The sequence below is a fragment of the Ascidia mentula genome, chromosome 4 (assembly GCF_947561715.1).
Source record: "Ascidia mentula chromosome 4, kaAscMent1.1, whole genome shotgun sequence".
NCBI classification, from domain to species: domain Eukaryota; kingdom Metazoa; phylum Chordata; class Ascidiacea; order Phlebobranchia; family Ascidiidae; genus Ascidia; species Ascidia mentula.
Genome location: NC_138569.1, coordinates 6,042,720 through 6,055,599, shown reverse-complemented (window position 1 = coordinate 6,055,599; position 12,880 = coordinate 6,042,720). Strand labels below are relative to the sequence as shown.

At 38.6% G+C, this 12,880-nt stretch overlaps 3 protein-coding genes across 3 annotated transcripts; all 3 read left to right on the top strand.

The window, feature by feature from the left end:
- The first annotated feature begins 512 nt into the window (after positions 1-512).
- Positions 513-3,001, top strand: LOC145897897 (retinol dehydrogenase 16-like). Its single transcript, XM_082986353.1, has 8 exons — positions 513-618; positions 790-839; positions 903-1,059; positions 1,313-1,471; positions 1,648-1,750; positions 1,915-2,078; positions 2,454-2,623; positions 2,924-3,001. Exons 1-8 carry the CDS (start codon positions 513-515, stop codon positions 2,999-3,001), a joined length of 987 nt encoding a protein of 328 aa, XP_082842479.1.
- A 2,794-nt stretch (positions 3,002-5,795) lies between these two features.
- On the top strand, positions 5,796-8,228 carry LOC145897896 (dehydrogenase/reductase SDR family member 9-like). The gene is made up of 8 exons (XM_082986352.1): positions 5,796-5,904; positions 5,964-6,013; positions 6,066-6,222; positions 6,422-6,580; positions 6,782-6,884; positions 7,280-7,443; positions 7,667-7,836; positions 8,154-8,228. Exons 1-8 carry the CDS (start codon positions 5,796-5,798, stop codon positions 8,226-8,228), a joined length of 987 nt encoding a protein of 328 aa, XP_082842478.1.
- A 2,064-nt stretch (positions 8,229-10,292) lies between these two features.
- On the top strand, positions 10,293-12,741 carry LOC145897895 (short-chain dehydrogenase/reductase family 9C member 7-like). Its single transcript, XM_082986351.1, has 7 exons — positions 10,293-10,401; positions 10,461-10,715; positions 10,923-11,081; positions 11,284-11,386; positions 11,793-11,956; positions 12,180-12,349; positions 12,667-12,741. Exons 1-7 carry the CDS (start codon positions 10,293-10,295, stop codon positions 12,739-12,741), a joined length of 1,035 nt encoding a protein of 344 aa, XP_082842477.1.
- The last annotated feature ends 139 nt before the right edge of the window (positions 12,742-12,880 follow it).

Below are 12,880 nucleotides of genomic sequence, written 5' to 3'. Positions count from 1 at the left end.
TGGATTCTGCACATATTCGTTCGTATCTTGGTGACTTCTTAATAAATCGAACTCCCCAAGCTTGGTTTGTCACGAAAGCGGAGTCAGGGGAAACGCAGTCGCAGCTAAACACGCAATCAACAAATCAATTTGTTTTTTATCGATTTCACTCAATTAAGTTCACACAGTGCATTGAATAGGGAGTGGAAACCTATGGCAAGAGGGCGAAAATTTTGAACTCACAAGCTCCTTGGAAAAGCTAATTGCACACTTCAGGCTAAACATTGTTTTAAATTTGTAGGGTGGTTATGTGTATGTCGGGTAAAAGAATCGTATGTCATTACAGCGTAAGAGCTCTGAGTGCTAAGCAAACCTTCATAAATCATTACCCAAGTGGTCACTCTGGTGGTCACCGCACAAAGTCCACCGCAGATAAAGTTAAACATACATCCCAACATTCTTTCCAGCTAAGTCGCAGCTTACGAACGCGCTTTTCCCCTGTAAGACAAGAAGGTGAAGCTATCGTCGAAGTCATGTGGATTTATCTGTTAGCAACTTTGCTCATAGTATTTGTTTTCAAAGGCTACCGACGCAGACTTCGCATTGATAGAATAAAAAATCGCCATGTTTTCATTACTGGTAAGTGGCGTTAACTAACTTATAAGCCGTTGTCACCCGGTCAAAATCTACGTATACTCTAGTTTTTTATGTTTTACTGAGGCTAAAAGATGTATTGAATCCTTTTGCTTTAACTGAATGTCAAAAAAATTTGACAGGATTATGAGCTTTAACCAACAAGACCTTTTGCAGGTTGTGACAGCGGCTTCGGTTTGGCTCTTGCCAAGAAATTGGACATGTTGGTATGCATACTGTATATTTTATGCTGAGCCCATATTTAAGTAAGTAATCACTGTCGTTTTTAGGGAGTAAATGTGTATGCTGGCTGCCTGATGGAAGATTCGGTGAAATCGTTAATGGAAGAGTGCAGTTCCAAACTGAAAGCTGTTCAAGTCGACGTCACAAAAACTGATGATGTCAAAAGAGCTGCGAAATTTGTGGAGAATGCCCTGAACGGAAAAGGTTGTTGTCAATTGAAAAGCATTTTACACTGTATAAACATGAATAGATTTGCATTTAGTTTTGTAACATTTATAACTTGCCGTGTGTAGCAACAGTCAAAGATTATGTTTACAACATATAGGTTTTTTAAAAAAACTAATCACTGCCTTAATAAAAATATAGCTGTTATTAATAAAAATAACATAGGCTATAATTCGCAATTCTTTATTGGAAAACTTTGATATTTTCATATTAAGACACCTACTTGTTGCAGCTTTGTGGGCTATTGTTAACAACGCTGGGATATGTTTGAATTTTGCTCCATTTGAGTGGAGTGTCAAGGAACACTTCGAAAAAACTTTTGCTGTGAATGTGTTGGGAGTCGTTGACGTAACTCAGAAGTTTTTGCCCCTAATCAAGAGAGGAAAAGAAGGTTTGCTGAAACAGTTGTATCTCAAGTTTGGGGCCTATATATCCGACCGCTGGGGGTTTCATACAAACTTGCTTTGTATATACATTGTTTCTAATCATGAATGACATAACATCCACAAGAATTTATCCCAAAGTCAACTCGCATGCAAACTAATGCAATTACTTGAACTTCTTCAGGTCGAATTGTCAACGTTACCAGCATGGCGGGAAGAATAGCTCTTTTGTGCGGAGCGTACCCCATGTCGAAGTTTGCAGCAGAAGGATTCACCGACGGTCTCACGTAAGATATTACATACAGTTGTAACAATCTAAAAAAGTGTGGTTTCATTTCAAATATTTTGGTGCCATTTTTTTGATAAACTTGACGTCCACTTTCCGATTCTAAAATATAAAATTGCAGCTCTTGCTGGCATTTATAGTACAAAAAAATATGTTCATTTTCAGCTTTGAGATGGAACCATTCAACATCACCGCCCATGCTATCGAGCCGTCGTTTTTCAGGACAACAATGTGCGATGAAGAATTGCTTAAAAGAAGAATCACTGACTGCTGGAACGAGTTAGATGAGACCACAAAGAAAAGTTACGGCATGAAATTTTTCGAAGAAAGTAAGGAAAAATGTTGTTTCGCTCTGCTGGCGTCTTAGGCCGGGTCCACACTCGGATTCTTTGTCTGTTTTAATGTCCCGAGCGTACGCCCGCACGCTGGCGTATAATGAAATAAACAAAGAATCCGCCGGCGTAAAGCGTGAGTGTGGACCCGGCCTTAGATTTGGTACAAGTTATGTGTATATAATGGTTAAGGCTCGTTGTGCTCAAGAGGTATAGAGTGCCAGTGATTTATTTTCATGCGAATTTTTTTGTATTTTTGTACAAATTGGTTGAGCTAAAAAGCACATCATTCATTCCATAACAAATTAAGGTAAAACTGATTAGCTAGAAAAAATATCCAACAATAAATACGAATAAATTTGTGCTCAATAGAAATCTCCAACACAACCGCTGTGGCCAAACAGGCGTCCACAAAGTTTCATCTGGTAACTGACGCCATGGTACATGCCCTGCTCGCCAAACACCCTCAAGAGAAATACGTGGCCGGATATGATGGAAAATATCTTTACTGGCCGATGTTATTTCTCCCCGTGTGGATGCAGGTGATAAAAAAGTCGATTTCCACATCGTGACTTTTTATTTTAACCTAATTGTTGTTTTGATTTTTTATAGACATGGATGATGCTTTTAACAAAGCGAAATATATTTGTCTAATTTACCAAGACTGACAGATTTCAGCCTGAAACTAAAGTTTCTGAGATAGTTCCGTATAATGAGCTTAAAGTTTATGGGACTTTTTAACAAAGCTCCTATTGGGTTTTGGGCCCATATCCTATACTGTTCCAGGGTCATATGTAATGCCGCTATAAGACATTTAACCGTGTAACATTGTATTCATGCAGGCAAAGTTGATGAAAATTTTGCGAAAGCTTGGTGGTGTAGAGTTGCCTCTTCCAGCTGAAGCCGTGAAGACCAAGTAGTATTTGAGGGGGGTGGAAGCGAACGAACATCGTTAATTACTTTCCTCACTAAACGGAAATTGAAATTATTGCAACATTACATAAACGGATCGAGCACACGCCCGACAGCAGTAACTTGAGCACAACGGAAAAATTATTGTGTATTGATCAGTGTTATCAAACCCTAATTGCTCGAAACCAAATAAATTTTGCAAAGTGACTTGAAGGCGTCACTCTGGGTATTGCAAACATTGTTTGGAATTATTGTTAGTTTGTTGAAAAACATAATGACTTGCACGGCGGTGGATAAACAAACACATATGAACGAAATAGTTGTGCGCTGGTCAATGTATAGAAGTCAAAGTCAGTACGAAGGCGACAGAACTGAAGTTAAAACACGAGACAAACAAAAATATTGGTCAAAAGTTACATACAGGGAGCGGGGTTACGCAACGAATAAAATGCATGTCTTACACGGTTCAAAAACTACGACTTTGTTACTTTGTCGGATCTTCAGCTCCATAATTGGTTAACTGCACAGGCATTTCTTTCCTTCTTGTTTTGACCAACCACATGCCACCGATCAAAATTTTTTTGTAATTGAACGTTTCAAAAGTTTGCGTCAAAGACATTCATATGCTTGCTGCGCGCAGAGCTATAGGGTGTTTCCTTTGTATTTGAAGGTGCGAAAATTTTTGGAGTGGATTAAACACAATAGAAAAGACAAAGATAGTATTCTAATCATTGCAATCAAACGTTCCGATCATTCCATGCGAGTCTGTCAAAAAACGTTAATGCAATCATTCGAGGATTGAACTTGACTGTTTTGAAATAATCTAGTCATTTGTGGAGGGAAGCAATTAAACCCACTGTTAGTGTGCAACATCAATTATTAAATGTAGCATCACAATTACAATTCTACAGTTGGCTACATTTAATTATGTAAATGTCAGTTAGAAACACATGATACTGACACGAGCCTCATTGGTAAAGACCACCCTCACAATCTCAAAACGATGAGCTAGTGCTTACCTAATTGAAATTCCGATCGGCGAATACTGAAACTACGATCGGCGAATATTGAAATCCTGATCGGTGAATATTGAAATTCCGATCGGCGAATATTGAAACTCCGATCGCAATACATATGCCGATTTTAAAATATATTTACCGATTTAAACTTTTTCGTGCGTTGCCCTTAGGTTCGCAACTAAGTGAGTTAAAAAAATTTTGACTTGAAATTTAGTTATTTCACACACAGTAGCATAAACTGCATTGGTTTTCTTTTTTTCTTTTTTTACCACATCGGGATTCAATTTCAGTCAACCCAGGCGACAAATGCAAAAAAATTTATTGTTTCGTGTAAGGGTCGAGCGCCTTCACAAGTTGAACATACCTTCAAACGTTGTTTGCAGCTCAGTCGTAACAAATGCGCTATGTCTCTGAAGTCAAGAAGGTGAATCTATACAGTTGAAGTTATGTGGATTTATCTGTTAGCAACTTTGCTACCGACGTACTTGCTGGTGCATTATAGGTATTGACCAGAGACCGACAGCGCATTGAAGAAATTGTACTTTAAGGTTATTGTTACATGCACAATATCTAAAGGCAATGACATTACTGTATAAACTTTAAGTTACATTTTGCATTAATCAACGGTTTCATGTGCGTGCTTCGGGCTGCTCCAGTGATGCTGCTGATTCATACTACGCATGGCTGCACTTAAAGTTATGCGTGCAGTAACCAGCAAGCCGCTTTAGCTTACCTGAACTTTGGGTTCAAGGTGGTAATGGCATGGTATGTAGAAATACTTCTCAAACCAACATGTTCAGCAACCCCGGTCTGAACAAGAAATTTATATGCGACCCCTTGTAGGGCATCGCCTTTAATGATATCGTCAATGAAACTTGCTAACCATATGATAAAACATAATGGTATTTTTATAGATGGTACCCTCAGACGCCGTTAAGGCAAATTGTGACAAGTGACCCGATAATAGATATTTTGCTTTCACCAAAACTAAGCACGTTGTTTTTCGATGACCCAGTATGGATCATGTTTAGTCACATTGGCCGAGTTTGGGAGGGGTTGCTAATGTCCAGCGATAGAATCGCGATAATGTGCATAAAAATAAGCACTTTGCAACCCTGCATATATTGGTTCTTTATTTTTTTCAATCCCTTTTAAAATATCTTTCTTCCTACAGAAATGAGCTATGTTTTATTATTCCTCCAAAATATTGCAATGATATAAATATAGTTATATTGAGACAAGTGGTACAGAGCACACGTATTGCTTATCCCCACTGCGTTTTGCATCAGTCACCGGCTTTACACTGATTCAGCTTATTGGTTGTTCAGCATAGACTATACCTGTTGCTCGGCAACATCTGCGTGTGGATTACAAGCCCAACACGCATTCCATCTCTCAATCAAAAACCACTTTTTATAAACTGTCGCAAATTCTCCAGAAACATTGCGAAGACAAAGGTTTAAGCTCATGTTATGGTAATTATATTTTTTTGGAAGAAGTTTATTGTTTGTTGTGATTTTCGCTTGAAACAAACAATTGATTTGGTACCGAATGAAGTAATAAATGATTTGATCCGTTTTCGAGATCTGAATTGTTTTGCTCTATCACGAAAATCGTGTCTTTTTACACGAACACGCAAGAGTGGTAATCGCTTGGTTTGTAATTGAAGGTCACCAGCCATACTCCAGCTAGACAAGTTAAGGCTAGCAAATGATTAACACAATGTAACTACACATGTTACTGAAAGGTAGGCGAACTTCTTGTGTTAAAGCGATAGTTCGAAATGTGGTTGTACTTGGTCTTGGCAGTGGTTTTCGCTGCTTTCATTTACAGAAACATTAGATCGAAATTGTTTATTGAAGCCATCACTAAACGTTCCGTGTTCATAACAGGCAAGTCTTGCTGTTGTAGCTTAGTGCTATTTTTCATCAGCTATATATTTCTTCTGTAGGATGTGACAGTGGATTTGGAAGGCTGCTGGCAGAGCGCTTGGATGGAATGGTGAGAAAAAAAGGAACTGTACAAATGAGACTAAACAGTTTTGTATTTTCAGGGCGTTCATGTGTACGCTGGGTGCTTGAAACAAGAGTCTGTCGATGGATTGCAACAACAGTGCAGTTCCAAGCTGAAAGCGCTGAAACTTGATATCACCGAACACGATGATGTCGTCAGGGCAGTTAAGTTCGTCAAAGATGATTTAAATGGTAGAGGTAAGTTGTAATGTCGTAGCTGAAAGTATCTAAAAGCCTACTATAAATTCAATTTTGCCAAAAGTACGCCATGACCAAGCGATAGGTATTAAGTATGGGGCAATTTTGGGTCAATAAACTCAAATTTCATAATTTAGTGTGGGTTTTATATTGCTTTGAATGTGGTACCTTTGAGTAATCAAGTAATCATTTCACGTAGCTCTATGGGCGCTTGTCAACAACGCGGGTATTTGCTTGTCTCTTGCTCCGTTTGAGTGGATGTTGAAAGAGGACGCGGAAAAAGTGTTTTCGGTTAATGTGTTCGGAGCTATAGATGTGACGCTCAATTTTTTGCCTTTAATCAAAAAGGGCAATGAAGGTATGTTCATTTATGAAAAGCTCGTTTCTGCAGGTCGTTATATTGCTTTTAGTATATTTTCCCGAAAGTTACATACATAACCCTGGGTGTCGTACGATTTGTGTAATTACCCTAAAAATTGTCACTTAGTTGTAAAATCCCCGCTTTAGTGCAATCCCCAAACGTTTATAAGGGTGAAGTTGCTTTGAATCTTTGTTGTAGGTCGCATTGTCAACGTTTCAAGCATCAGTGGCCGTGTTGGGTTTGTTGGATCCTCTTACACTTTTTCGAAGTACGCAGTGGAAGGTCTCTCCGACGCGTTATCGTAAGTTTCTTCAGTTAAAACAAAACTTCTGTCTATATAGAATATCGGATTTTGAAGTAAAATTATTACAAAGGTCTGCCAAAATGATTTCGATACGATGGCTGTGATCGCCAAGTAAGGGCCTGCGCATGTGTGGAGATCGTGCATTGTCATACCATATCATGAAACACTCGCCTTATTATAGAGGCTTACTGATTTAAATACATTTTAGCCTACTTTCCATACCTTTTGTATGTTCTATAACAGGGATTCGACAGGTTTTAAAATAACTGCAAAGTTTATGTGAACTTGGGATAAACTAGGTGATGAATTTTATAAAACAATACAGATAGAACTTCTACATATACATGAAGACAATTTAACTAATATATAGCCTACAATGTATTTTTACGCAGATTTGATTTAGAGCCATTTAACATTTCGGTCCATGTAATCGAGCCTGGACCTTACAAAACTCCCATCGCTGATTCCGCCAAGTTTGAAGAGGATGTCAACAGGCGCTGGAAACGATTAGACTTTGACACTCGAAACTCGTACGGCGACGATTTTCTCCAAGGAAGTAAGTGTGTCGAGTCCCAAGTGTAAATTTCCAATTACTTGTGATTTGAGAAGTCTGATTGACGATTTTTGTTTCTTTTGATTGGCCATTCCCTGTTTAAACTGCATCAGAATGTCTTTCGGGTGTTTTTCCTCTGAAATGCAGAAATATCGCATTTACGCTTTGCTAAACATACAAAAACTTTGACCCCAAAACAAAAAGTTTTTCCAATTTTGCCTTCCAGAGCTCAATGAAATTAAAGGACTGGACACATTTGCATCTGACAAGATTTACCAGGTACCAGATGCCATAATACAAGCTTTATTTGCTAAATTCCCGAAAGAGAGATACCCGGTTGGAGATGTGGCCTCGTATCTGTTAATTCCTGTATCTTTCTTTCCTGTGTGGTTTCAGGTCAGTGATATTGAACTATTGGTGAACAATTTTTTAAACAATCCATTTACATGAATGCTTCAAGTTTAGTTAAAAAGGGGTCGTTGCCTTTTGCAAAGTAAACATTAGGCACTAATGCCAAAATGTACCAATTTATGCAAACAGGTATTATCGACGTACAATGCCAACACCTGTTTATACAACCTAAACATGCGTAGTTGTAATCGCGCAGTTAAGAATCGAAGGTGGGAACCTTTTACGACATAATATTACTCACCACACTATAAGAAAACGATACAAAGTCATTCAAGTCTAATGGTTTACCGTCTTCCCCACAGATGCGGGTTTGGTCGAAGTTGAACAGTTTTGGTGGAAAGCGACCCATTCCATGCGGGTCTGTCAAGAATCGTTAACCCTCAATGATTCGAGGATTGAATTGGACTGTTTTGAAATTATCTACTAATTTGTAAAGGGAAGCGATTAAAAGTATTGTACAATGTACAGCATGGATATAAATCCAGCATAAAATCACAATTCTTCGGCTAGAAAGGCTTGACACGAGCTTGACGGGTAAAGACCACCCTCACAATCTCAGAACGATGAGCTATTGCTTACCCTAAGTACAACCAGGACCTCTGTTGTACACTCCCACGGTTTAAATTTAGCAGATAGTCCGGAAATGTTTTACAAAATATTATGATCAGGATAACTTAGGTCCGAAACTAAGTGAGGTACAAAGATTGTGACTTGAATTTTAGTTACTTCACATAGAGCAGCATAAACTGCATTGGTTTTTGCACAAAATTCGGTCGAGCTTTTCGGCTTATTGTTACCAAGTCACCCGTCCCCATCGCAACATTTTTCTTTTTTCACTACATCGGGATTCAATTTCAGTCAACCCAGGCGACGAATTTCGCATTGGACATGCGTGACGTCAGAGTGGAGCGTCATGACTTGGACATGCTTGCATGTTTTTTTGTAACTGTTTGATTTTGTTGATAATTTAAAGAAAGAGTAGCGAAGATTTCGGAACGAAGGATAAGAAAAATGACATAGAAAAATTGACAAAATTTCTACCGCGAGACGAACACACACCTAATTGATCAATTGTGTGGAGCAATGCGACGAAAGTAGTCATGTAATAACGTACTTACATTAATTGTATAGGAAAGAACTAAAACATATGGTGTTCGTTCGTTATTTGAAGTGGATATGAAAGCGAATCGAATTTATTCCATATAGTTCGACCACAGTGAGCGAATAGGCGATTAAATGCTCCGCGCTCATAATGTGCAAAAAACGGAAGCAGCAATTGAGCGAATTCAAAATATCCTAAATTGATCAAATAAAGACTGGTTCCTTAATTTTTTCAGAATGTAGCCCTCTGGTTGGCATTGTATTCAATCAGCGACACCAATTTTCTGTTTTGATATTAAGTCAATGTTATGAAACCACCATAAGTTTGAATGAGAGCTGCAGACAGTGTGTATACACGCACTGTTTCGACCTGTAAGGTCTCATCAGTGCAGCTGTTGATGTGGCACTGTGCTAGCTGGTAGACTAGCAGGCACACAGATTTCCACTTTGTGGTACCTTTCGGTCAATCGTCGATATGTTGGGTACCAAACTAGGTACCAATAAACACAGACGAACCACGTGGAGCGCACTATGGCCAAAACAAATGTTTGGGATCCAATAGCGCTATCGGCTCGGCTTTCACCCAAATCATCATATATGCGCAAAAGAGCCATAATAATCAATGAGAGCTGCAGACAGGGTGTATACACGCAGCTCTCATTGATTATTATGGCTCTTTTGGAAGTTGCTGTCAGCTGATTTATTATCAATCAAACTGAGGATGCCCGTCCAGGCGAAATAGATTTTTCATGATTGCTAATAAATCAGCTGACTGCATTTTGAAACGTCTGCTAATTTCATAACATTGACTAGAACAAATAAACCGGCCCAAAATTTCCTGCACTGCTAAAGCAATAGTAATATACAGAAAATCGGTAATCACCTCACTAGCATTATTATGCAGGCGTGGCGTTTCACTTTATTCAACGGTTTCATGTGTGTGCGCCACGCAAATTGAGTGAAACAACTGCTGCGCATTGATGCACAGGAACAACGTTAGCACAAAGTCTAAAGCCATAGTCGACGATTTCAGAAAGCCTCTTTATCCGCTGCCATGTCATGAGGATCATGTTGTGACTATTTTGTGTATTTGAAGGGATAAGTTGAGGCTCAAATCACTGTTGATTTGCAATAGATTTCAAAATGATTTAGACATCATTCAATAGTGTACATGCTCAAGATTAAACAGCGGAAAGCGGCCTACAACTATGCAATAATATAGACGGACAACGAACTTAAAAAAGAAGTTACCCTTGAGCTACTTATACAACAGCACATATTAAGTAAAACACCGATGATTATTTTGTACCCAAGCAATATACTGTATAAATAGGTTCGAAATGTGGTTGTTCTTGGTCGTGGCAGTGCTTTTCGCTGCTTTCATGTACAGAAAGTTTAGATCGAAATTGCTGATTGAAGCCATCACTAAACGTTCCGTGTTCATAACAGGCAAGTCTTGCTGTTGTAGCTTAGTGCTATTTTTCATCAGCTATATATTTCTTCTGTAGGATGTGACAGTGGATTTGGGAGGCTGCTGGCAGAGCGCTTGGATGAAATGGTGAAAAAAATTGGAACTGTACAATTGAGACTAAACAATTTGTTTCAGGGCGTTCATGTGTACGCTGGGTGCTTGAAACAAGAGTCTGTCGATGGATTGCAACAACAGTGCAGTTCTAAGCTGAAAGCGCTGAAACTTGATATCACCGAACACGATGATGTCGTCAGGGCAGTTAAGTTTGTCAAAGATGACTTAAATGGTAGAGGTAAGTTGTAATGTCTATATTTAGTAGCTGAAAGTATCTAAAAGCCTACTATAAATTCAATTTTGCCAAAAGTACGCCATGACCAAGCGATAGGTATTAAGCATGGGGCAATTTTGGGTCAATAAACTCAAATTTCATAATTTAGTGTGGGTTTTATATTGCTTTGAATGTGGTACCTTTGAGTAATCAAGTAATCATTTCGCGTAGCTCTATGGGCGCTTGTCAACAACGCGGGTATTTGCTTGTCTCTTGCTCCGTTTGAGTGGATGTTGAAAGAGGACGCGGAGAAAGTTTTTTCGGTTAATGTGTTTGGAGCTATAGATGTGACGCTCAATTTTTTGCCTTTAATCAAAAATGGCAATGAAGGTATGTTCATTCATGAAAAGCACTTTTCTGTATGTCGTTATATTTCTTTTTAGTATATTTTACCGAAAGTTACATACATAACCCTGGGTGTCGTACGATTTGTGTAATTACCCTAAAAATTGCCACTTAGTTGTAAAATCCCCGCTTTATGGCAATCCCCAAACGTTTATAAGGGTGGAGATGCTTTGAATCTTTGTTGTAGGTCGCATTGTCAACGTTTCAAGCATCAGTGGCCGTGTTGGGATTCTTGGATCCTCTTACACTTTTTCGAAGTACGCAGTGGAAGGTCTCTCCGACGCGTTATCGTAAGTTTCTTCAGTTAAAACCAAACTTCTGTCTATATAGAATATCGGATTTTGTCTCGTGGCTTAAGTAAAATTATTACAAAGGTCTGCCAAAATGATTTCGATACGATAGCTGTGATCGCCAAGTAAGGGCCTGCGCATGTGTGGAGATCGTGCATTGTCATGTCATGGCATGAAACACTCGCCTTGTTGTAGAGGCTTACTGATTTAAATACATTTTAGCATACTTTCCATACCCTTTGTATGTTTTATAACAGAGATTCGACAGGCTTTAAAATAACTGCAAAGTTTATATGAACTTCTGATAAACCAAGTGATGAATTTTATAAAATATTAAAGAAAGAACTTCTACATGCACATGAAGACAATTTAACTAATACATAGCCTACGATGTATTTTTACGCAGATTTGATTTAGAGCCATTTAACATTTCGGTCCATGTAATCGAGCCTGGAACTTACAAAACTCCCATCGCTGATTCCGCTAAGTTGGAAAAGGATATTAATAGGCGCTGGAAACAATTAGACTTTGAAACTAGGAACTCGTACGGCGACGATTTTCTCAAAGGAAGTAAGTGTATCGAGTCCCAAGTGTAAATTTCCAATTACTTGTGATTTGAGAAGTCTGATTGACGATTTTTGTTTCTTTTGATTGGCCATTCCCTGTTTAAACTGCATCAGAATGTCTTTCGGGTGTTTTTCCCCTAAAATGCAGAAATATCGCATTTGCGCTTTGCTAAAAATGCATAAACTTTGACCCCAAAACAAAACGTTTTGCCAATTTTGCTTTCCAGAGCTCAATAAAATTCAAGGACTGGACACATTTGCATCTGACAAGATTCACCAGGTACCAGATGCTATAATACACGCTTTATTAGCTAAATTCCCGAAAGAGAGATACCCGGTTGGAGATGTGGCCTCGTATCTGTTAATTCCTTTATCTTTCTTTCCTGTATGGTTTCAGGTCAGTGATATTGAAGTATTTGTGAACAATTTTTTTTCCAATCCATTTTAATGAATGCTTCAAGTTTAGTTAAAAAGTGGTCGTTGCCTTTTGCAAAGTAAACATTAGGCACTAATGCCAAAAGGTACCAATTTATGCAAACAGGTATTATCGACGTGCAATGCCAACACCTGTTTATACAACCTAAACATGCGTAGTTGTAATCGCGCAGATAAGATTCGAAGGTGGGAACCTTTTACGACATAATATTATTCACTTCATTATGAGAAAACGATACATGATCATTCTAGTCTAATGGTTTACCGTCTTCCCCACAGATGCGGGTTTGGTCGAAGTTGAACAGTTTTGGTGGAAAGCGACCCATTCCATGCGGGTCTGTCAAGAATCGTTAACGCCCAATCATTTGAGGATTGGACTTGACTGTTTTAAAATTAAGGAAGCGATTGAATGCATTGTACATTGCTGCGCATCATGAATGATAAATACAGCATCATCATCACAATTCCTGAGTTGGCCACATTTGATTCGCCG